This window comes from Octopus bimaculoides, chromosome 13, assembly GCF_046866305.1.
Source record: "Octopus bimaculoides isolate indiv1 chromosome 13, ASM4686630v1, whole genome shotgun sequence".
Lineage (NCBI taxonomy): Eukaryota > Metazoa > Mollusca > Cephalopoda > Octopoda > Octopodidae > Octopus > Octopus bimaculoides.
In genome coordinates, this window is record NC_142940.1 from 31,444,113 (window position 1) to 31,470,797 (window position 26,685).

Below are 26,685 nucleotides of genomic sequence, written 5' to 3' on the forward strand. Positions count from 1 at the left end.
GTACACAGACGAAAACATCACAAAACACACACGTCTAAACACACATACAAACACACACACATATACTCACACACCCGCACATACAGAAAACATCACAAATAAACGTACACACCTCTGTACACACACACACATACATCTGCACACAGACAAACAAACTCAAACACAAACATACACATACACACAAAAGAAAACATCGCGAAAACACACACATGCTCACACAGCTGGTGACACCAAAATTCTTTCTAAATTTAAATATCTTAGATTTACTTCTGTGCTATTTCCACTTCTCTCTTTTATACATATACATATACATACACACATATGTATATATATGTGTGTGTATACATATACATATAGTTATATATGTATATATCAATATATATATATATATATATATATATATATATATATATATATATATTCTTTATTGCCCTCAGGGGGATAAACATAGGAGGGACAAACAAAGACAGACAAAGGGATTAAGTCGATTACATCGACCCCAGTGCGTTACTGGTAGTTATTTAATCGATCCTGAAAGGATGAAAGGGAAAGTCGACCTCGATGGAATTTGAACCCAGAACGTAACGCCAGACGAAATACCGCTGGGCATTTCGCCCGGCGTCCTAATGGTCCTGCCAGCTCGCCGTCCTCAATATATATATAAGGTTAAGAAGGTTATTGGATTTAACTAAACCCAAAGATACAGCTAATACCGAGTAAGTGCTGTATACCGGCTAGTTATGCCCCATTCGTTGTATAAACAGGATTGGGGATTATAAGTCGTGTATTAGCGTGTGTATGCATAAATAGAGAAAAGGATAAAGAGAACAATGGCAAAGTTAGAAATAAATTTCATGGATAGAGTTTTACAGCTGTTTCAGAGAAAATCCAATGCATCCCTTCATCGGAGACATATATATATATATATATATATATATATATATATATATATATATATATATATATATATATATATATATATATCGAGGTCGACTTTCCCTTTCATCCTTTCAGGATCGATTAAATAACTACCAGTAACGCACTGGGGTCGATGTAATCGACTTAATCCCTTTGTCTGTCTTTGTTTGTCCCTCCTATGTTTATCCCCCTGAGGGCAATAAAGAAATATATATATATATATATATATATATATTGATATATACATATATAACTATATGTATATGTATACACACACATATATATACATATGTGTGTATGTATATGTATATGTATAAAAGAGAGAAGTGGAAATAGCACAGAAGTAAATCTAAGATATTTAAATTTAGAAAGAATTTTGGTGTCACCAGCTGTGTGAGCATGTGTGTGTTTTCGCGATGTTTTCTTTTGTGTGTATGTGTATGTTTGTGTTTGAGTTTGTTTGTCTGTGTGCAGATGTATGTGTGTGTGTGTACAGAGGTGTGTACGTTTATTTGTGATGTTTTCTGTATGTGCGGGTGTGTGAGTATATGTGTGTGTGTTTGTATGTGTGTTTAGACGTGTGTGTTTTGTGATGTTTTCGTCTGTGTACGAGTGTGTATGTGTGTGTGTGTGTGTGTGTGTGTGTGTGTGTGTGTGTGTGTGTGTGTGCAGGCATATATGTATATATGTTGGAAAAAAGATTTAAGACTTGATGGGAAGTATTTTTCAGAATGATGCTCACACTTTACATGCATTTAGTTTATTTTACATGGTAGAGTATTGTGATGGTCGATCTGCTTCGTATTTCGCTAATCATTGATATTATGGCAATTTCGAATTTTCTTAAGAAGTTTTTATTTCATGCTTTTGTATGTTTGTAAATGAATCAGCATGCAGCATGGTTGGAGATTCCCTGCACATCATTCTCTGTGTTCACTCAAAAGTATCTGTCTAAAACCTTGGGTAGCGGATCTGTTCCTTGTGCAGTGTAGTTAGTCTGAGTTATGTACCTGTTTAGCCTATATAATTGTGTCAACAACCTGAACAAGTTATAACATAAATTAGATTCTTGGATGCACGAATAAAATTGGTCTTAACTGTGAATCTCCCTCCTTGTTTGAATTGCAAGCCGGAACCTTTCACTTTATTTGGGGCTTTTCCACAATTTGGATGTCTGCATTTTTTACCTATTGGTTAGTTGTTGCTGTAGATAGCTTTGCATTTGTCGGTAGTCTTTTCAGGGATTGGGGTTGTCTTTTACATTTGATGAATTCATGTGTTTTAAGAATGTGAGTCATTTTTAGGTCCCTAGTGAATATTGGAAGATTTTGAACAACGGTGTTGTATGCCTCACTGTTTCTAGGTTTATGAGTCGATATATAGGGTAGTATTCTTAGATGAGGTATATGGTTTCGTTTGGTTTTCATTAGTGTTTTAATGCCTGTTTTCTTGGCACGTTTAAGATCATTCTCCAATCATCTATAAGTGGCTAGTTTTTTTCTGAAGACGGAAGTCCCGAGTATTTGCATCAGACACTGTTGTGCAAATCCTTTCCGCTAAATAAAAAGGAATATTTCTTTTGATGTGATCGGGTGGCATGAACTAAACAGAAAATATTGCTTCGAGTCCGAGTTATGATAAATGTCGGTTATAACAATTACAATTACCAGCTGCCTTCCCTTAGAAATTTCTACTTGCTGATACATTATAAACACTCATACAAGAACATGGGACTAAAAACGTCTTCAAAAAATACGAAATTCTATTAATTTAAATGTCATGATTAGCGAAATGCAAAGTCGGTCGACTATCACAATACACTACCATTTTAAATATATTAAAACCAGGCATTCTCCGTCAGTACTTACTCTGGGTGTGCAGTTTGTGACATTTATGAAGTAAAAAACAGAAAAACTATGCGAAACACAGACGCACGACTGAGCTGAAGGCAGATTTATTTCTGTCTTTATAGCACATAAAGAAAACGGTGTTGTAGAAATGAACACAGCACGTGTACTACAGAAGTACTATAAGTAGCTTGAATACTGAGATTAAAAAGCGGGGGTGAATTATGCCTAGCTAATCTACAAAAAAAAAATAAAACATTTTGAATTTTATGTATAGTAATCAGACTAACCTGCATTGTTTTATTGAATTAGGTGCATGTTTTCCCAGGGGAGGATAATATTGTTATCGATCTATTTTATTCAATGTAGACACTGCGTACATTGCCTACCGAGGCGGCACGTCCCTGATTAAAACTATGTAAACTGTGTGCCTTTCTCTTCTTTCTTATATATTTTTGCATTTCAAGTGACAACATGGGGATAATAGCCTCAACGGAATTCTTTCTTTTTATATATACATACATACATGCATGCCTATATATATATATATATATATATATATATATATATATATATATATATATATATATATATATATATATATAGGCGCAGGCGAAGCTGTGTAGTAAGAAGCTTGCTCTCCAACCACATGGTTCCGGGTTCAGTCTTCTACTTTATTCTCGGGCCGACCAAATCCTTGTGAGTGGATTTGGTAGACGAAAGTGAAAGAAGCCCCTCGTATATACATATATATATATATATATGTGTGTGTGTGTGTGTGTGTGTGTGTGTGTGTGTGTGTGTGTGTGTGTGTGTGTGTGTGTGTGTGCGTGTGTGCGTGTGTGTTTGTGTGTGCATATATATTTGTGTGTGTCCGTGTGTTTGTACGTATGTATGTATATGAAGTACCTTTACAATTTGAAAAATTCAGAGAAAAATGAAGATAAGGATAACTCAGCAGAGTTTACTGGAAAATATAGGCAAGCAAAATACAGCTTTATAAGTAAAATCAGAATACTTTAATAATCCTTTCTGCTATACTCACAAGGCTTGAAATTATGGGGGAGAGTTTGAGTCGATTACATCGACCCCAGTACTCCGAAAGGATGAAAGGCAACGTCGACCTCGACGGAGTTTGAACTCGGGACGTAGCGACGGGTGAAATACCGTTAAGCATTTCATCTGCCATGCTAACGATTCTGCTAGCTCACCACCTTTGGAATGCTTTAATAATATTGATTTAAGATGCAAAAAAATTGATTGATGGATCTCATCTTTAATAGAAACAATAAATTGTTGGAGCTGCAAGATAATTTATGAACACCTTGTAATTGTATGTATATGTAGATGTATATGTAGGTATTCACCATGATTGATCGCTGGCCATTAAACCTTTTTATTTTCTTATTTTCTCTCTGTATTTCTGTGTTCCTTTCCGTTGAAGAGCGTAGGCTCGAAACTTAAAAGATTTCTCACCTCCCGAGCGTTAAACTAATACATCTGTTTGTTGTTTACACACCTGTCTTCGTCGTTTGTTTGGTTTGTTTTTTTTCTGTAAATTCCAACTATATGTAGGTATATATAAGCAATAATGAATCTCTGAGCAAGATATAAACAGTAGCAGCACGACATCGTGAAGTATATTTGCCACCTAAATGCGGCTGACTCATAAAGGACGCTGCTACTCTAGTTTATAGCCACAAGAAGACATCTCCTCCTGCAGCTGGCTATTGACACACTGTCTGTGCCCTATCAGTATTTGCAAAGGAAAATCATCGTTCCCATCTTCAGCCTGACGTGATACACACGGACCCGAGTTTCTGAGCAATAACCCGTCATCAGCGTGTGACAACCACCGGCTGGGGATGAGAAGTGATTTTTCAATGCAAATGCATATACTTTTTCCAGTGACGAAAAGTTACTGAACTCGAAAAAGGAGAAACAAGGAAAAGAAATCTCTGAGCGAGATATAAACAATAGCAGCACGACATCGTGAAGTATATTTGCCACCTAAATATGGTTGACCCATACAGAATGATGTTACTGTAGTTTATAGCCCCAGGAAGACATCTCTTCCAGCTGGCTATTGACACACGATTTCCCTTTGCAAATACCGACAGGGCACAGCCAGTGTGTCAAAAGTCAGCTGGAGGAGATGGCTTCCTGGGGCTATAAACTACAGCGGCATCGCCCCTTATGGATAAGCCACATTTAGGTGGAAAATATACTTCACGATAGGTCTACATAGTTATATCTGTAAAGGTGTATATGTATATTACTCCTGGGTATGAATATGAAAAACTGCACCCCTCTTCCAAGCCATGTCGAGTCAGTGTAGCAGAGTAGGCTCGTCAAATCTGTATGATCTCAATCTCAAATTCACGGCCTCCAGTCCCCGGCAGCAATAATCTCAGGCTACGCTGGCGGTATGGGCAATGATAGAGCAGAGCAAATGACCTGCTCTCACCCAGAATCTCTGATTCGGAACAGGCCACTTTCAGAACCTAATCATATCAACATATAACGTATTTAGTCTAATGGATGACACTCGAATCTCGGACGTGGAATATGATTTAGATAACATAAATTGGAATATCGTTGATCTCAGAGAAATGAAAAGATAGAGAGTACAAACTCATTGTACAATGTAATGATGAAGAGATGAAAATATTTTACAGGCAGTTTGAGTGCTATCATAGACAAGATACCATACCCTAGTAACAGGTGATTTTAACAGAAAAGTTAGCATTAAGATTAATAAAAGTGAAAATGTTACAGGAAAATACGGATGTGAGATAAGGAACGAAAAAGGAAAAGGAATAATTGACTTTGTAAATCACAAAAACAGAATAGAAAATATCTTTTTTCTAAAATAAGTGCCAGAAAATGGACATAGAAAAGTTCTAGAAACAGAATGAAAAATGAAATTGATTTTATACTATGAAATAACTCTTTGAGTTACTTGACTTATATGATTCAGGACGAGACGGCGACCATCAAAGCGAACATTGGCAGTGACCATAGACTTGTCAAATGCAGAATACAAACAAACACGCATAAAGAAAGGAACAAGAAACTGAGGAAGTCACAAAAACTTTGCATGGAAGACCTCATACCAAACGTCTCAGAATTCCGGAGTTTGAAGTTTGAAAAATAAATTCGATATAGTTCGGGACAAGATAGACAGTAGCAATACCGAGGAGATAACATATTACTGAGACAATAAAATACAGCTCAAGAGACTATATATATATATATATATATATATATATATATATATATATATATATATATATGTATGTATATATATAACCCAGAGACATTAGCAATTTCATGAATATTCGAATAACATTGAAACAAGACTCATATACACGAGGCATTGAATATACTGAATTATGTAAAGCAATAAGAAAAGCACTTAGAGAAACAAAAATGTAAGATGAATATGGAGACGGTCGAGGAACCAATTGAAAAGAAAAAAAGCATAAAAAATCTAAGCGAAAGATGACACTGGGAAAACCTATATCAATCAAACCTATATCAATCAAGCAAAGAAGTAAATTCAAAATAAATGGTCATTTTGGCTGCAGAATTGAAAAAAAAAATGTTATAAAGTTATAAAGGAAATGAAAACAATAAAACTGCAGGTCCAGGTTGGATTGAAACAGACATATTAAAAGTGGTTGGACCAACACAGATAAAGAAGTACCTAAACTACATACAAAATGCCCACGTGAGCATAAGATACCGGATATGTGGAAAAATTCCGAACTGATCCTTCTTTATGAAAAAAAGGATACTAAAAATCTAAAGACCAATCAGCCAACTACCACACATTTACAATATCTCAAAATTCATTAAGACAAAAATTGAGTAACGCTAAGTCTACAGCAGAAGAGGCAGTGTTTCGGAAAAAGTAAAGCACAATAATCCACATACATGCTATGAACTAGCTGAGGGGAAAAGGCCAAACTTATAACATACCATTATACTTAATTTGTAGTTTTTGAAAAAGGTTTTTATTCCGTTGATGTCGATAATATACTAATTGCACTAGAGAAAAAAAGGAATCGGAGATTATGTAAAATATTTGAAAATGTGTACATCAACTGTAGAACTACAGCAACTGTAAACAACAAAATAATTTATATCAAAGTTGGTTAAGGAGTCAGAAAATAAGACACCATATCACCTCAATTATTCACATCTGTATTAGAAAAGCTTTTTACAAACTTACATGGCTAGATAAAAGAATACATATAAACGGGTGCATGCTAAATCACAAATTCACTGATGATATTGAACTCATTTCTCTAAAAAGAGAAATTAAAATTAGTATTAGCTAGGCGAAAATAATTCACAACTATCTAGCCACAGCTAGAAATGTAGTAATGGATGATGAAATAGTTGAGCATATGAACCGATACACCTATCTTGGAAAAATAATCTGTTTAAAGGGTAAAAAATCAGGCGAAAGAATTTGAACAACGAACACATTTAGGATGGAAATCCTTTGATAAATTGAATAACATCATGAGCAATAACTTGCGAATGCGTCTAAAAAGAAAGTCCTTCAACCAGTGTGTACTGCCTACCATTACATATACAAAAAAATCATGGACCACCAAGTACAGCATTGAAATTAAATTAAGATCAACATAAATAGCCATGGAATGGAGAATGCTGAAGATGAACAAACTGAATGAGTAGCGAAATAACAGGATGAAAGTGGAAACAGATTTTACGGATATTACGTGGGAAATAAAATCTCTGAAATGGTCTTTCGCAGGCCGTGCATTTAGCAGAAAGTATAATTGACAGAGTGGATAGCACGTCCAGAAAAAACGGAGGAGGGGAAGACCGTGCAGAGGTTGGAATGGAGACCTTATTAATGATGATCCATCATCATTACTATTAAAAAAATAAGTGGTAAAATGACAATGACGAAGCTTTCTTGACAGATACGAAAACCATCTAGTGTACATTGATGTTATCTTACATGGTGTGTGAATACTGTTAGACAGCAATATAGCGTTCATTGGAGCATTCATTTGCATTATGTCTCCCTAGTCGTATTACCTGGGCACAGCGTGTGTGTGGGCTAACCATGTAATGCAATGTTCATGTTGATAGGTATACACTGAGAAGGGAAAGAGGAAGAAGAGAAAAAAAAGATGAAAAAAGAGAAATGCTTTGTCATGAAATTTCAATATGTTGACTACATAAAATTGAGAAGAAAACTTTCTCTCTCTCTCTCTCTCTCTCTCTCTCTCTCTCTTCCTATCTATCTATCTATCTATCTATCTATCTATCTATCTATCTATCTATCTATCTAACTATCTATCTATCTATCCTTTCCCTATCCTTTACATTTTTCCACTTTCTTGTTTGTCCTGAACCCCGCCCTCTCTGTCTATTCACACACCTCTTTGATTTTATTTTTCTCTTCCCACCTTAAAAAAAACAAAAATATCTTTGTCATTATGAATTTGTTTTGACGAGTTCGATAAACACACAAAGAATTATCCAAAATTCTGACTACCTCCTTTTTCTCAATATACTTACTTACACACACACACACACACACACACACACTTACATATATATATATATATATATATATATATATATATATATATATATATATGCAAATGGGGGGAGGCGAAACACAACCATTTTATGTCCATAGTATGCACAGAGTTTCAAACAGTATTTAAAATAAAATATATGAAAATTAGAGTATGTGACACCCTGTACCTCTCGCATACACCCACCACAATTAAATATCCTAATTTTCTATATTAATCATATAATCTCTAACATTTATATACTAAATTGCTTACGAATATGAAACATTTGATCATTTTCCACGGTAGAAAAATTGTTTAAAACATATGATGAGCAAATATAAAAAAACACTGAGAAATAAGACAATTGATAGGTAGGTACCCTTCCAACATGGTGTAATTACAAGTTTTCACTATGTATACATTTTAAAATGATTTTCTTTTGTTTTTCAGATTATTTGAGACCTAAATTGCATTATAATTTTACAAAAATACCTACATAAATTTAAACTATGATAATTTAAGTATATAAAATTATATAATGGCAACTGGAAGTAAATGCCGTAATTCAACATTTGGATTTCCCGCAGAATTTCCTGCAGCAGTGAACCCATCAAAGGCTGATGTATTCCGACGTTATTTATACATACGAAAACGTGAACAGATATCAAAAACATCACCCAAAGCGAAAGATTGTTGCTACAGATGTGCAAACAATATGGGACAAATTTTCTTTTCCCTGTATTGGATTTCCGGGAATAGCTCTAAAAATTGAGAGATTGATTGAATGTGCTCATAAATTAAACAAAATACCTATCAAGCAAAGAAGAGATAGCTTTGATAAGAAATGAGAGGAGTTCAATGAAATGTTTTATATATGCACCAAAACGTATTATGACAAACACATAAAAAGATCTGCCTGTAGGTGTGACGAATAATAGAATGGGAATCATTTGTTCGACAGAAAAAAGACTTAATCAATTAGGACCTGTAGACAGAGAAATAACTTCAGGTAGAAAAAGAAATGCAGAAAGAGTTCAAAGATTTGAAAATAGGAAGGCAAAGATGTGCTTAGACATGGACGTTGTCTCAACTAGTTATCACTCCTCAAATGATATTAATGAAGACAGTTGTGACGCATGTGACAATGATGACTCTGTTCCTGACATTGAACTAAGAGAAAACCAACGAGAATCCCGCGATCACAGCAAACAGATAACGGGTAATTTGCAGAGCTGCTGCTGCTGCTGCCATCGTAGATACAGCTTTGTGAGATATGGAAATTTTAAATGATACAAATATGCTAGATGAGAAAAATTTGAAAGAGAAAGAAAAAAGAGTTGGAAAAAAACAATATTAAAAACTGAAAACAGAAATTACAAAGCTCAATTGCAGCGGTTTTGATGGCAGAAATAAAACTAAAACAGCAAGAGGAATGGAAAGGGAAAGGCACAATTTTATTGTGAAAGAGCCTGGTGATGAGTATTTAGATCACGTCTCCCCAGATAATGGAATAGCTCGTTGCATTGCAGAAGAAATTATTAATTTTTTAATTGATTCTGACAGTCAAGAAAGTTTAAAGGCTGTATTATGTGATTGTACTCCAGTAAACACTGGTCATTTAGGAGGGGTAATTAAAATAATTGAATTATACTTAAACAACCCACTTAAAGTGGCTGATATGGCTGCTTCTACAAATGAGCTTCTGTTTCGAGACGTATTAGAATCCATAGATGGAAACACAGCAGGACCACGAACATCAAAAGGTTTAATTGGCAATAAAATTAAAGATGTAACAAACTTAAAGATAATCAAATTTTCTCCAGTAAAAACTAAAGTGAAGGAATTGCAATTAGAAGGTTTTGAGAATTGAAGCTCAGATCAAAAATATCTGTATGAAATGTGTCTTATTGAGACAGTTAACAGCATGACCATCTAAACAGTTAGCAGCGAGACTATCTGGTAAAATCCATCATACAAGGTGGTTAACACGTTCAAACAGAATTCTTCGCTTATATGTTTTGGAACAAAATCCCCTAAAGAATCTTATGGATCTTGTTAAAATCATAACGCAAGTTTATGCTCCAAGCTGGTTCTGGATTAAATCTCACCCAAAGTTAGTTACTTGAAGGAGCAAGTAATGTTTGGTATATGGTACATTTAATGCAAGATATGAACCAAGATCATAAAGAAGTTATGGAGAAATCGTTAAAAACTCATCCGTATTTTGCTCATCCGGAGAATACTTTACTGACAATGCTGAATGATGGAAGAAGACAAATCAGGGAAGTAGCAATTTAAGGAATTATTAAAGCAAGAACATTTCCTCAAATGCCTCGTGAAGAATTAAGAAATTTCAAACTGCCAAGCCAAATTAATTTTGAAGCAAAAGATTATTTTGATTTGATTAACTGGGAAAATGAAGTTATAACATCCCATTCAGTTTTAAGGAACTTTACAAATGCTGATCTTCTTAAAATTCGTTCAGGACCATTAGCAGCAATAACTCTTCTCTATCCAAGCCAAGGAGTCGATCATGCTATCAATTGAGTGACGAGAGCTTCTGAGGTCAGAATAGGCTACGAAAATAGGCACAAATTCAAAATAAAAGTACAGAAATCAAAACAAAGTCTACCTCGCTTTGGCTGGAAAAGATAATGGTCATTTAATTAGATAGTAAATATTATTACTGCTTATTTTATGCTGTTCACTGTTCATGTATTTCTTTTGAGGTTCGTGCGTAGTATTTTTTTTATTGCATATCATAATAATCATTAAGAAGAATTTACATTTTTTTAACCTTGAAAATGCTTTTCTTAGTATAGGCTTTTTAATTAAAAAATTAAAACAAACTATATAAATAAACATTCCATTAACTGTCTTTTTCAAGTGGGTGTGGAAGTAGGGTTGCATATAATTTATAAAAAGTTATATAGGTAATATTTAACAAGTACAAAGTTCAAAGCATTAAAACAAGTTTACAGTTCCTTAAATTTTTAGTATTCAAAACGCAGAATTAGAGCGGAGGGGCTATGCGAGGGGTAGGGTTGGTCGCATACTATTTAAAATTTGTTGATTTATTTCTCACACCAAAATGAACACCAAGTAATATGTGGAGTCAGAATATAAAATTTCGACTCCACCCCACAATGCACTTATATATTTATACACACGTTTGCATATAGTCATACACATTTAAAAATTCTTTTATTCTTATATTCTATTACCTGTTTCAGTCATTTGACTGCGGCCAAGGGAGGCAATTATATTAAGAGAGGGGGTATATAAAGTTTGTATTGTCAGAGTAGAGATACATCGACAGCAAGAAAAAGGAGAAATAAACAAACAGCCGAACTGAAATGAAATGAAATGAGTTTTGTTACTGAAAACTATAGTAAACGATGGTTCTGGTGTGTTGATAGTGAAAAGTATTTTTTTTTTGTTGAACTAAATTTTTTACAGCGCTCTTCGCTTAACACATGCGTATAAGTGCAATCATTTATCGTTGGCTCAATTGAAAGCTGTCATTCGTTTATAAGGTTTAGTGTAACCTAAATTATGGGTTCAAACGAAAGACGGTTGCGATCTGCTTGAGAGAGAGGATGCACATATATAGGGCACCGATTAGAGAGGAACAATGGGAAGATATAATAAAAAGAGGAAAGGATAACACAGACGGAGATGTCAGGAAATGAATGTAGACGAACGTTAAGTTTATTTAACGAAATCTAGACTAAGAATGCTATAACAATGCAAATCACCCTTTCTTTCTTAAATAGGTCCTCTTAATTTTTTTCATTCCGTGGAATCTGTACGGGCCCCACTAGTTCATAAATATTACTGTAGAAAAAACACTCCTTTCCGAATACCTTATGATGCTCCATAGTTTGAGGTTCTGGCAGCCAAAAGTGACCCAGTGCGATCTCCCTGCAGCACAATCTTTTGACCTCGTGAATCCACATAATGCTAAGTGGAAGGCAACACCTCACGATCTTCTAGTCGTTGATGGTTGTTTTTACTCGCTCTCTTACCCCAAGCAGCATTAATACATCCTGGCAGCTATTTGTGGACATCGTCACGAATATATGTTCTTAACACGCCCCACTACTAAACTCAGGCTCCCATGTAACAAAAGACACTTATAAGAAAAGGATTAAGCGAAAAATATACCGGCTAAAATGTTGCCAGCTGCAACGCCCGTAGTAATTAATCTATATATAACTTTACTGGAATGAGACAAACATTATCTTGTAAACTGCATGATGACTATCATCGATAACAATTGACCAATTTTTACCTGCTGATTTCAGAATTTCCAAACAAATTATCTTATCATGTACAGTTTCTTCACCAAATCGATCATTGTATTTTACCATTATGCCCGAATTTGGCTATTGCCATAATTAAATACGCTAAAGCACTAAAACCAAAAGGTGTAATTTAGAAAAATAAGCATCATGATTTGTGGCAGCTTGAAAATAATATTTCATGTTTCTTGAAAAACAGCTAGGCTACAGAGTTTCCTGGTTTCTTGTATGAAAGGAACAGTAGAGTCAGAAACTTCCATTAGTCTAAAAACGAATCACCAAGAAAGTATAGGTTTATACCAGGAACATATCGTTCAAGAAAGTTTGGTTGATCCAAAAAGGTTTTTTTTTTGCCTCCTCTACATATAAAACATGGCTTCATGAAGCAATTCGTCAAAGCTTTGTCACAGAATGGAGAAGGCGTCAGTTACAGGTTAGGATTGCATGGATGTGTGTTTCCGTCTTTTGTATCGTGCGAACTTGGAAGGGATGTTGTCTCATCCGGAGTAGCTAACCATAACGTTGTACGGGTTTGAAGTGTAAAAAGTACCTATGGTCTCTGGAGAAATGCTGCTTGATTAAAGACAGTGAATTCACTCCTCGCTAATGTTTCGTTGTAATGAAGCGTGTGACCATGTTGGAGATCTCTCCGCGGCAGAAATTTTAGAGATACTTTTGCTGAGTCATGACACTAATTTTCTAGAGGCAGTGAGGATGCTTGTTAGAGATTCTGCAGATATACATCACAGTTCCCTCGTTGGGTTTCCGGTATGTGTAGTAATTGCCAGTTATCATATAAATCATCAGGACCCAAGATGGACTTTGTAGCATTCATGGTGATTCTGACAATTAGGTCACTGTAATTAGTGAATTGCCAACCAGAATCCAAAAGCCTTCAGGAGTGGGTATTTCGATATTGAAGGTAGAAATCGACCTGAGAGAGCGTGCAGGCTGCTTTGCTCTGAATGCTGGAGAACCAATCGATCACAGCTGTGCTGCAATCCCATTAGATTAACCCCATCAGCGTTCTAATATCGGAGTTGATAGCATCAACAATACACTTGCTAACAATGTTTATTTCGCTCGTATAGGAATTAATCAAGCTGCATTTGGAGTTGGAGCGGGGATTGAATGTATTATTACTGAGCGTGAAATGAGAGAGACGCGTGGGGAGGTGGCCCACATAATCCTCTATATTTTGGGGAATGGCTGGCTCTTTCGCTTCTGTGTTTATGTCGTTGTATGTAGAAGCGTTGGTTATCTTGTTTGTTTTTGTGATTACATTTGTTAGGAGTCTTGCATTCGTGCAAGTATTATTTCCTTAAATATTCATTGTCTTGTGTGCCAGGATGTTTACATCAGGGGTCATTCCATTTTCACCATGTATTTTTTTTAAGAGTTTAAGAATGGGTTAGAATGATGCTGAAACCTTACTTTATGTACGATGTCCATTTGGCCTGCTTCGAAGTTCTCCATGTCCTAAGCCTGGAGAAGGCAATTTCGGGATTTAAAAAATAGAGAGACAGAGTGGGAGCGAGAAAGAGAGCCGAGTAGTGGGACAGATGGATAGAAAAATATAGAGTTCGATATATCAGGTAGAGGGAGAAGATGTGAAGCAAAGACTAAATCAAAGACATGAAATTCAGAGAATTCTTGAAACCTGCCTGTTAGTGCACGTTTTGTTTTTCGAAAAAGATCCTCGAGCGCTTGCGCTTAACGACGCGTTCTGCTTCTCTGATGAATCGCAATAAATAAAGTTTTCTAGATGCTATTTAGATAGTTTTCTAAGAGTACGGGTGCAATTGTCTCTCCATTATAAACAGTTTATCAGACATATGTATAAATTTATCTTCTATATTTATATACACACAATCGCGGGGACACGGGCGTGTGATTATGTGTATGTGTATGTGTGTGTGCGTGCGTGCACGTCTGTGTGTAATCCTCCTCCACAGACGATAACAGCCATATTATAGAGAAATCCAAAACAGATCTCAAGTATACTCCGAATTTCATGTTTCTGCTTTAGTATTTGCTTCACACATCCCTCACTCTTCTCTCTCTCTATCTGTCGAAACGAAATCTATCTATATCACTTTATACCTGCCTGCCTTGTTATCTCTCTCTCTCTCTCTCTCTCTCACTATCTCTCATTCTCTCTCTCTCTGTCTCACTATCTCTCATTCTCTCTCTCTCTGTCTCACTATCTCTCTCTCTCTCCCCCTCTCTCTAGTTTTATATTTATTGCAATGTTATCAAATGCGGAAAACTTTACATCTCTTTCAGATTTATTGATTGTCCAATGCAGTGCAGTTATTTCTTTTCTCTTGCCATTTTTGACTGATCATTTTTATATAAACCTATATTCTCTTCACATTCAGCTTGCAGGATTAAGGGGAAAACGTTGTATTCAGTTAACAATAAAATATATTTTCCCATTTTCTAAACGTTGGTGGTGTTTTTATAACATTCGCTTCAAGTTATTATTATCATTAGTATTATTATTATTATAGTTTATCCCCGTGTTCCATATCAATGATATCTTTTTTTCCTTTTTGTGGTGCTGTATTATTTGTTTGTTTTCGTTGTACTCTTCATATATACTTTTGCTATCTGAATATATTCCAATTTGCTTAAATGTTATTGGGCCAGGCCACTGAACAATTGCACACACACACACACACACACACACACACACAGACAAACGATGTCATGTATGCATATATGCATGTATGTATGCATGTGTGTATGTATATACATACATATACACATACATACATATATATCTATATCTATATCATATATATATATATATATATATATATATATATATATATATATATATACATATATGTGTATAGGAAAATTTATGAAAAAACAACAGATGAAGACAGGTGTTGTAAACAACGAATAGATATATTAGTATAACGCTCGAAAGTCTTTAACGTTTAATATATATAGAGAAAAATATATAAGTGTAGTGGCCAGCAATCTATCATGGCGAATGCCGGACAGAAGGATCACATAGGAGAGTTAAGAAGAAGAGGAGATAACAAAGAAATAGAGATCCCAAGACGAAGGTACGTGTGTGTGAGAGAATGCTGGTGATCTTAACGTATGCATGATGCTTTATTAATATACCTGCAAAGACATCACAACAATGTTACTCATAGTTTCACGTTCCCATTTGTCGGATAGTTTTGGTTGAGGGTATATATATATATATATGGGAGAATGTACGAAAAAACAACAACAGACGAAGACAGGCGGTGTAAACAACAAAAGGATGTATTAGTATGACGCTCGGGAATGCAGAAAGTCTTTAACGTTTCGAGCTACGCTCTTCAACAGAAATAATACGGAGACAAGGAGAAAAACACGGAGAAAAAAAATTGAATAGTGTTCGGTCAACGGTCAATCATAGCTATGGCTGACCGGAAGTCAGAAATTTTACACAGGAGAGCTAAGAAAAGGGGAGATAACAAGAGGGGGAGAAAGAACGGTGATCGAAGAACGAGGGGCTGTGTGTGTGAGAGATAGAATGCTGATGATCTTGACGTATGCATGTGTGAAAATGGAGAGGGGAGAAAGGAGTTGGTCAGTTGTAGTGTGTGCGTGGTGTGATGTGAGGGTGTTGGGAGGTGGGGAAGGCATGGGTGGAGTGTTGGTTAGGCTGAGGGTGAGGTAGAGGTAGGCGTATGTGGGTAGGGTGGTGGTGGTGTAAGGAATTGGATGGGGTGGAGTGGGAAGGTAGAGTAGGAGTGTGTTGGGGTGGGGTTGGATGAGCTTATGAGGAGGGTTGACGATGAAGGGGGAAGGGGAAGGTGGATGTAAGAGAGGGGGAAGGTGGGTATGGGAGGGGTAGAAAGAGAGGAAGAGAAAGAGAGTGAGAGAGAAGAGAGTGAGAGTGAGAGAGAGGGAAAGAGAGAAGAGAGTGAGAAAAAGAGAGTAAGAGAGAAGAGAGTGAGAGAGAAGAGAGTGAGAGTGAGAGAGGGGGAAGGAGAGAAGAGAGTGAGAGAGAGAGTAAAAGAGAAGAGAGTGAGAGAAAGAGGAAGAGAGAAGAGAGTGAGAGAGAGTAAGAGAGATGAGAGAAAGAGTAGGGGTGAAGAGAAGTAGGAAGAGAAGTAGGAGTGAAGAGAGGTGAAGAGACGTACAGAGTAGGAGTAGGAGCAGGAGGGGTAGGTGGGGAGGTGGGGAGGTGGGGGAGGTGGGGGAGGAGAGGGGAGAGATGGGTGGTAGGAGGGAGGGTATATATATATATATATATATATACCTATATATGCAGTATACGTACACACGCGCACATGCATGCACTCTCACACACACAAACACATAAAACATAACATAATTTAGAATACCACCACAATTTGTAGTGTAGATAATTTTGAAGAAGTTTATTTCAATAACCTTTCAGCTATGGAGATTTGGCGTCCTCAAAGTTTTACAGCAAAACCTAACAGATTGCGCAGTCGGGTCAAAGCTCGTTATTGTTATTATTATAAATGAACATATATAACATTCTATTTGCGTTCTATATACATCCGCACTCATGTGTTCTAGCTACATCCGCACATATATAACATCAGTTGCTACATGCGTTCAATATACATACGCACATATATATAACATTCGTTACTACATGTATTCTGTATATATACGCACGTATATAAATATATACCAACATTTATATATACGTACACATACACACACACACACACACACACACATGGACGCGCAATGGTTAACAAACTACACTTGGACCCTCAGTACATTACTTCTGGTTCAAATGGCGTTACTTCTCTGATCCACAATAAACTGCTATGTTCCTTGACTTACTAAAGTGATCATAGATCAACGGGTTGAGATTAAAGACACTACAAAGCCATTACATCATTCAAGGGACCAGACTTTAAAACCAAGATGCTAGAATATATCCTTGTCCTCTTTGCTACCTGTTATGTCGGTTGTTGATGATTATCCTTTTGGATGGTACCAACAGGGGAGACAAGAAATTACAATATAAAATGGAACAGGGCAGTAAATAACTCCTTCATCCAGCCATCTAGCTGCCCGGGAAAGTATTTCTCGTTCCTCTATACTGTCAACATTCCAGATATCGAACCAAGGTTGGGCTCGTACTTGATCACTCGCAGAGATAGCAATGACAGCCAAATTGCCTTTAAAAAAGAATTATAAAAAGGGCAAATGTAAAACCTAGGAACACAGACATACGCAATGATCACGACTTATGATGAAATCTTACATACTTCGTTATAAGTTTGCAAGATCAGTGGCAAATTGTGAATACACAGCAATAACACTAACATTCTGGTTTCTCATCCACCCAACAGTCCATAGATACATACACTTTTATGTATGCATACATTTTTATGTTCACATACATTCATCTATACATACATGCATGCAAAAAATCGTTAATTTGCTCAGCTGTTAAACAAGATGATCTAAAAATGCTGTTAAGTGTCTATCAGAATTTAAAAAAGAAAACATAATAATATCAGATCACTTCAATCACGTTTGAAAAATTAATTAAACGAAACAGTTATAATCAGATCATCAATGAATTGCGAAATTAATTATTAACATTTTACTTCCAAAAGAATTTGTTATTCTCTTGTTCTGAGATAATCGATAGAGTAAATGTCATTTTATTGCATGAAACACTAATGAGCGGTGGTCTTTAAGCTGATAAGTTCACGGAGCCAAGATAACTGCGACTGATACCCACCATTTTAACGCACTATTTTTCTGAGATAATCTGATATATGTTTATATTTTGAGCTCACACATTATTGAAGACTACTGTAATTGTTGACATTCAATGTTAATTCAATAGCTTCGTTTTCCTAATATAAATACTTTAGAGAAATAAACTGATGCAAACATAAGAATTATACTTGAATACATTCGGATTCTGTTTTCCTTGCCGAGGAGAACAAATTCAGTTTGAGTCACTCTAATGGACACTGTTAAACAAGTGTGAAACACTTCCGTGTATGGAATCTTGATGTGGTTTCAGTTACATTCGAAACTCATTTTCTTCAATTACGCTATTGGAAATATCTTTATAAAGGTTTTGATTCTACTCCTATTCCATTTTTCAACGTTTTGTTGGTGTGTCTGTAAAATTTAATTAATTTTTGTGTGTGAAAGAGAGAAGTTGGAGAGGAATACTGAAGTAAAATTAGGCTTAGATTGTTTTTAAAACTTACTGTTGTCGAAGTTTGGTGAAATACTGCTATCATAAGAATCCAAAATGGTTTGCAGAAAATCCGTTCTGAAAAATGAAAAGGGAAAATGCTTATGAAAGAAAGCTAGATAGAGAAGAGTAAGTGGCTGAAAAGAAAAATATTCTAGGAAGTATTGTCATATTTGGGGATGTAAATTTTTTATTTTTTTGCCATAGGACCGCACGCACTATATACTCGTTCTTTACTCCAGCTACATTATTATTCTTATTTTAGTGTCCTTTGTCTAAAATCTTTCATCACATTCTGTGACCACTTCAGTGACTCTCCATCTCACATGTCTCCTCCTCTTTTGCTTAGTCCATTCTCTCTTTCTGAGAGAAAGACGAGGAAGATGTGAAGTCAGCTGTTTGACCTTAACCAGATGAGCATGTCCCTTTGTGGCTGACGATAGGTACAAACAACTCTGATCACGAGCAGAAGTAGTGGGGGAGCATCATAGCCACGTATTGGGAGAAATTCTTTCGGGTTTGAATAATTCACTTCTGGAAACATGGATATTTCGCTCAACACCTTTAAACAACCCCTATTTAAGGACTTTTTGTGCGGCATGGGCTATTCGACCTGAGACAAATTCTAACTGAGCACCATCTGCAAAGTCATGCCCTGTTTATTTTGATATGAGATCACCATGTCGTACCCATATGGTTGTGATGCATGTCCTTGGTGTACCCTTATCACATGGGTAGTCATGAGGGTATATCGCACCCCAGTATCTTTTTGATGGCATACACTGCTCTCTCACTCAATAATAACGACAACAACAACAACAACAACAACAACAACAACAACAACAATAATAATAATAATAATAATAATAATAATAATAATAATAATAATAATAATAAACACCCTGATGCAGTACCACACAGTGGCTATCCTGGATTCTGACATTAACTAACTGGAAGTATTATCATGTATATTGTCTTGTATTGGTATAAAAGATAGGCTACAGTAAATATCCTGCTCAATACCAAAGATTTGCTCGTCAGTTCTTTGACCTTAACCAGTTGAACACGTCCCTTAGTGGCTGACGATATATGCATCTCTGATCACGAGCAGAAGTAGTGTGGGAGCATCAGAGCTATGTGTTGAGAAGAATTCTTTGGGGTTTGGATATTTCACCTCTGGAAACATGGGTGTTTCGTTCAACAGCCTTAAACAATACTTATTCATGGGCCTTTGGAGCAGGATGGGCTACTCAACCCGAAGAAAATACTAACTGGGCCCACCTTCAAGGTCATGCATTGTTTATCTTGATATGAGATCACCATATCGCGCACATAAGGTTGTGATGCATGTGACTGGTGTACCCTTATTAGATGGGTAGTTATGACGGGTATTATGAGATTCATATATTTTACCCAATGGTCACTTTGATAGCATGCACTGCTCTCTCACTCAATAACAATAATAATAAATGCCCTGGTGCAGTACCATGCGGTCATTCTCATGCCTTTTGATCTTAACTGATTGGAAGTGTTATCATGTACATTGTTTTGTGTTGGTATAAAACATGGGCTACAGCAAATAATCTGCTCAGTACCACACATTTGCATATCAGTTGATTAAACTTAACTAGTTGAGCATAACCATTAGTGGCTGATGATATTTGCATCTCTGACCACGGACAGAGGTAGTGAGGGAGCATCATAGCTTTTAAGGGGAATTCTTTGCTGTTTGAATAATTCACCCATGGAAACATCCTTAAACAACCCTTATTCAGTGACATTTTGAGTGGGATGGGTGACTCGACCTGACGAAAATTCTAACTGGGCTCCACCTGCAAAGTCTTACGGTGTTTATCTTGATATGAGATCACCATGTCGCACGCATGTGGTTGTGATGCATGTGCCTGGTGTATACTTATCAGACGAGTAGTCATGAGGGGTTTACTGGGCTTCGTATGTTTGTTTCTCAGTCTCACATGGATGGCACGCATTACTATCTCTCAATAATAATAATAATAATAATAATAATAATAATAATAATAATAATGATAATAATATTAATAACAACAATAATAATAATAATAATAATAATAATAATAATAATAATAATAATAATAATAATAATAATAATAATAAGGCTGAGAAGCTCAGGACTCAAAGCAGAGACTGAAGGATTTTTAATTGCTGCACAAGACCAAAGCCTCCCCACCAGAAATTACAAAAAACACATAATGAAAAGAAACATAACAAGTAACCGTAGAATATGTGGAGATGGACAAGAAACAATAAATCATATTATCTCTGGCTGCCCAGTCCTGGCTAAGAAGGAATATATTCACAGACACGACAGAGCTGGGACCTATATACACTGGAAGCTATGCCAACACTATGGAATAACAACAGAAAAAAGATGGTATAAACATACACCAGAAAAGGTCACAGAAAACGAGAAAGCAACAATATTCTGGGATATGCCAATACACACAGATAGAGAAATTAAGGCAAATAGGCCAGATATAGTTGTCAAAGATCATGAAGGAAAAATTGCTTTCTAATTGATGGATCAGTACCAGCAGATGACAACGTTTCCCTAAAAGAAATGGAAAAACTTTCAAAATACAAAGACCTGGAAATAGAGGTAACTCGAATGTGGAATCTAAAAACAGAAACAATTCCTATCATAGTAGGTGCCTTAGGTATAATAAAAAAATATTCAGACAAATACATAACAGAAACACCAGAACTTAGGAATATATATAACATACAGAAAATTGCACTACTGGGTACTGCACACATTCTACGCAAAACACTTTCAATACAGTAAACATAAGAGCACCACAGCAAACCACGGCACATACCCAAGGCGCACAGAGCTGCGCTCGGTAGTGAAGTGAAAGCACGTTATAAAAATAAAACTACTGAACAATAATAATAATAATAATAATAATACTGATAACCGCTCAATGCTAAAAACAAGATAATAGGTATTAATACTTTAGCCGTTCCAGTTATAAGTTACAACTACAATATCCTTAACTGGACACTAAATGAACTAACCAAAATAGACAGGAAAACAAGAAAAAGTAATGATAGGATCTAGGATGCACCACCCAAACTCTGACATAGAAAGGCTATATATACAATGTATAGAAGGTGGTAGAGGCCCTATGCCTTATACAGCTGGAAAACTATTATAAAATAACCACCATAGGACTGCAAAAATACCTACTTCAGAAGCAAGGAAGACTAATGCAAATAGTCACAAAACACGAGGAAAAAAAAAACAGGAATATATTCACAGACACAACAGAGTTGGGACCAACAATCCCCTGGAAGCTATGCCAACACTATGGAATAACAACAGAAAAAAGATGGTATAGGCATACGCCAGAAAAGGTCACAGAAAACGAGAAAGAAACCATACTCTGGGATATGCCAATACGCACAGATAGAGAAATTAAGGCCAATATGCCAGATATAGTTGTCAAAGATCATGAAGACAAAATGCGTTCTAATTGATGTATCAATACCAGCAGATGACATCGTTTCTTTAAATGAAATGGAAAAACTTTCAAAATACAAAGACCTGGAAATAGAGATAACTCGAATGTGGAATCTAAAAACAGAAACAATTCCTATCATAGTAGGTGCCTTAGGTATAATAAAAAAATATTCAGACAAATACATAACAGAAACACCAGAACTTAGGAATATATATAACATACAGAAAATTGCACTACTGGGTACTGCACACATTCTACGCAAAACACTTTCAATACAACAGTAACTATAAAATCATCAGAGCAAACCACAGCACATACTCAAGGCACACAGGTGCTGCGCTCGGTAGTGAAGTGAAAGCACGCTATAAAAATAAAACTACTGAATAATAATAATAATAATAATAATAATAATAATAATAATAATAATAATAATAATAATAATAATTGGATTCCAGTTTCGGCACAGGGAAAGGGCAATCGATTGTATCAACCTCAGTCCTCAACTGGTTTTTATTTTATCCACCATGAAAAGATGAAGGGCAATATCAACCTTGGCGGAATTTGAAATCATAATATTAAGACGCGCAAAATTTCATTTCAACTCAATAAAAATGCGGGAATATAGTAAGGAAGATATCATCCCAATAATTCCGGAGTTCATTGTAGTTAAATGCAACCGAAAACTTATATACGTCTACTAGTTAATACTATTCACGCAACAACTTGATTATATTAATTTTATATTTCCACAACAGAATTATGATATTACTTATCTGAAATGGTGATACAACGTCACACATTTAGAATATGGGTGGGTGGTTTAATTCGTCAGTAAGCCCAGTGACTTGTGAGATAATGTCGACGTTGGCGAGATTTGATGTCAGAAGTTTGAGGGACAAGACGAAATAATCCAGGAAGTATTTTGTCACTCACTGCTCATTATTAAGTTATCTGTAATGTTAAAATATGGTTTTACCTTTTAGTTCATCCACAAATTAGCATGACAATTCTATCATCTCTTTCTCCCTTTAGAATTAAAATTAATTTACTTTTCTGTTATAAATCAAATTGTAATTCTACTAAAAGATTTTGTAAGTGTTGACAGTTTCTATTAAGTTTGGACATGTTGCTTATTAATGCATACCTCCGAATATCGACAAAACTGAATTTCAATTAACGTGTCTAAATCTTCAATCTAAATATTCTATTCTTATGCTTGCAGTGACATTCTCTATGTGTATCCTCCTCCTCTTTCCTCCTCCCCCTCTCCCTCTCTCACTCTCGCGGGGAATTTTTGAAACGAAAATATCTAAGTCCGTATTAGAATAGATGTATATAATCTTATAAAAGTTTATATAACTTGCAAATATAATATAATATATTGTAATATAAGTGAAATTGTGTAGATAGAAATTATACAGAAGCCCTTCGGTTGTACTCTAGCTGTAGTTCAATGTGACAGTTTTGTCACTCACTGATTCACACTAATACTACAATAATATTATATTAAAAAGCACAGGTGTCTCTTAAATATCCTTCTACTTTACAAGACAGTGACATTATAGTTCCGTTGATCGACCGACAAGATTTAGCACTTATATAATATATATATATATAAATCGCTTCATATTAATTTAGCATCATATTATATTTTATTGATATCGACACTGACGCTGGAAAACCCTGACCGTATACAAATCATTTATCTTGCTCATATTATGTTACCCTGAAATTATATTGTTTGTTTCAATTAAAAGTTCTAACCCATGTGAAATTATTTACATTTCAAGAGGTCAATCTTTATAGTTAACGTGCACAATGAACTCATTCGACGTTAGATTACGGTCTCTCAAAACTATACCGTGTTGAGATTATCGATATATTAGATTAGAGCTGAGCTGGTTTAACGGTTTAACAATACAAATCAAAATCATATGTTTATGCATTTATCTACCTATTAATCTATTATTGTCTGCCTTTCTCTGCCCACACACAAATACTCAATATTTAAGTAACTCTCAAGAAAGTAATGGTAGCTTCATATTCGTAATGATAGCTTTCTGGTATATTAACCAGGAATAAATGAATAACTTAAAAACATGCATTAAGTCTATTTTTCTATCATTTGTACTTTTATACATACACATGCGTACCAATTATACGCCTGCGCGTGCTTTCTTGTTTGTGTGTGTGTGTGTGTGTGTGTGTGTGTGTGTGTGTATGCATGTTAACTATGAGTTACCCCTACAATTAAGCGATGTTATGAACCAAATATGTGGAGGCGCAATGGCTTAGTGGTTAGGGCAGCGGACTCGCAGTCGGAGGATCGCGGTTTCGATTCCCAGACCGGGCGTTGTGAGTGTTTATTGAGCGAAAGCACCTGAAGCTCCACGAGGCTCCGCCAGGGGGTGGTGGCGATCCCTGTTGTACTCTTTCGTCCCAACTTTCTTCCTGTTTCTTGAGTAAAGCTGGGATGGACTGGCGTCCCGTCCAGCTGGGGGGGGGGGGCACATACGCCATAGAAACCGGGAAACTGGGCCCATGAGCCTGGCTAGGCTTTAATAGGGCACATAAGATACGATAAAATGAACGAAATATAACCCACCCACCCAATAATGTGTGAACTTATTTCACCATTGTGTATTATGGCCATGAAATATGTGTACTCTATATTATGTACGTAACATATGAACATATAATTATCATATAATATGAAGGCGGTGAGTTTGCAGAATCGTTAGCACTCTAGACAAAATGCTTAGCAGCATTTTGATCCGTCCTAAAGACGTTCTGAGTTCAAATTCCGCGAAGGTCGACTTTGCCTTTCATCCTTTCAGGGGTCAATGAAATAAGTACCAGTTTATATAATCGACTTATACCCTCCCCCAAATTCCAAGCCTTGGGCCTATAGTAGAGAGGATTATTATCATGTAATATCAGTAAATTATAAAACAGAGGTTTCTTATCTGGTTAGTGATAGAATATCAATAAATTTAATAGCATCTCAATCTCTTGAGTTTGTAACAAAAATAGTTTTAAAATTGATTTTGCACCAGAGACATTATCTATATAATAATGTACTTGTTCGTTCGCCCGTTATACTTTAGTTAGTCAAAGAAGTTGAGTTGGAGTGAGAGAGAGAGGGGGAGGTGTGTGAGAAGAGAAGAAAGAAGTGAGGACTTAGTAGACAAAGGTTATAAGGCTAAATGCGTTACTTGGTTAGTTGATGGGAGAGGAAGAGCGAGAGAAAAAGACGGTGTGAGAAAAGAGGGAGAGTGAAGTGTTAATGACGTGCCTCGGGTCGACCAAAGCTCTGTGAGTGAATTTGGTAGACGGAAACTTAAAATTGCCCAACCTATATATATATATATATATATATATATATATATATATATATATATATATATATATATATATATATATATATATATATATATATATATATATATATAAGTTGGTGTTTGTTTTTGTATTTGTCTTTGAATTTGTTCTCCCCATGTCTTTGACAATCGGTAATTATTTAACTACAATCCTCACCATTTTCATTTTACGCCTCCTTCTTTCGCTCTACTGTTGCAGGGATTGTAATTTTAGAAATTGTATTCCAGGGGTGTGAAACTCAATTGCACAGGTACCCAAAACTCAAAGCACACTTTCGGTCGCGGGCCGAACAGATTAGATATCTATTGAACAGACTAAAACTTTTTGAACATGAACATGTATTGAAGCATATGGTATATAATTTTATTCCCAAAATAACTAAACTTTAACTTAAATTACTTAAAGTATTCTGCTCTTCATAAAAATATCTCCCGTGAAAATTATAAAAACATTTAATAAGAACATGTTGCAAGAAAAGAAAAAGAAAATATAAATAAAAAATGAGCTTTTTAGTGCAAATTAAAACAATAAATCAAAACTTTCAATTTTCTTTATGCAATTTTGTCAGAGCTACATACTTGGCATGTTTTCTTGGCAACGAGTTCATTAACGTTTAGGACAAGGTTCTGGGTTCTTGAAACTATCAGGATACATTGCAGGTGTTCATCTGTGAGACAACTCCTATGTGTTTTTTGTACAGACAGGGTGTAATAGTTACAGTAGTGTTGTTTCTAGTCACGTATTAAATTATTGCTACTTTGGCGACACCCTAAGTAAGAAAGGTAGTGCAGTCAGTGCTATATATATAATGTGATGACCTGCTTTAGCCATACACTATGTATGTGTAATTGTAACAAGAAGGCATGGGTGTTGCTGAGAGTAGCAAGTACTCCATTTGCTGATGCCGCCATGTGGGCCAATTTCATGCTAATATCAAAATGG

At 35.7% G+C, this 26,685-nt stretch overlaps 1 protein-coding gene across 1 annotated transcript in view; it reads right to left on the bottom strand.

Moving 5' to 3' along the window:
- LOC106872092 (glycine receptor subunit alpha-2) overlaps positions 1-26,685 on the bottom strand; it is an 817,309-nt gene that overhangs the window by 249,784 nt on the left and 540,840 nt on the right. The window contains exon 4 of the mRNA XM_052972407.2: positions 18,873-18,937. Within this exon, the coding sequence (XP_052828367.1) occupies positions 18,873-18,937 (65 nt within the window). The remainder of the gene's footprint in view (positions 1-18,872; positions 18,938-26,685) is intronic.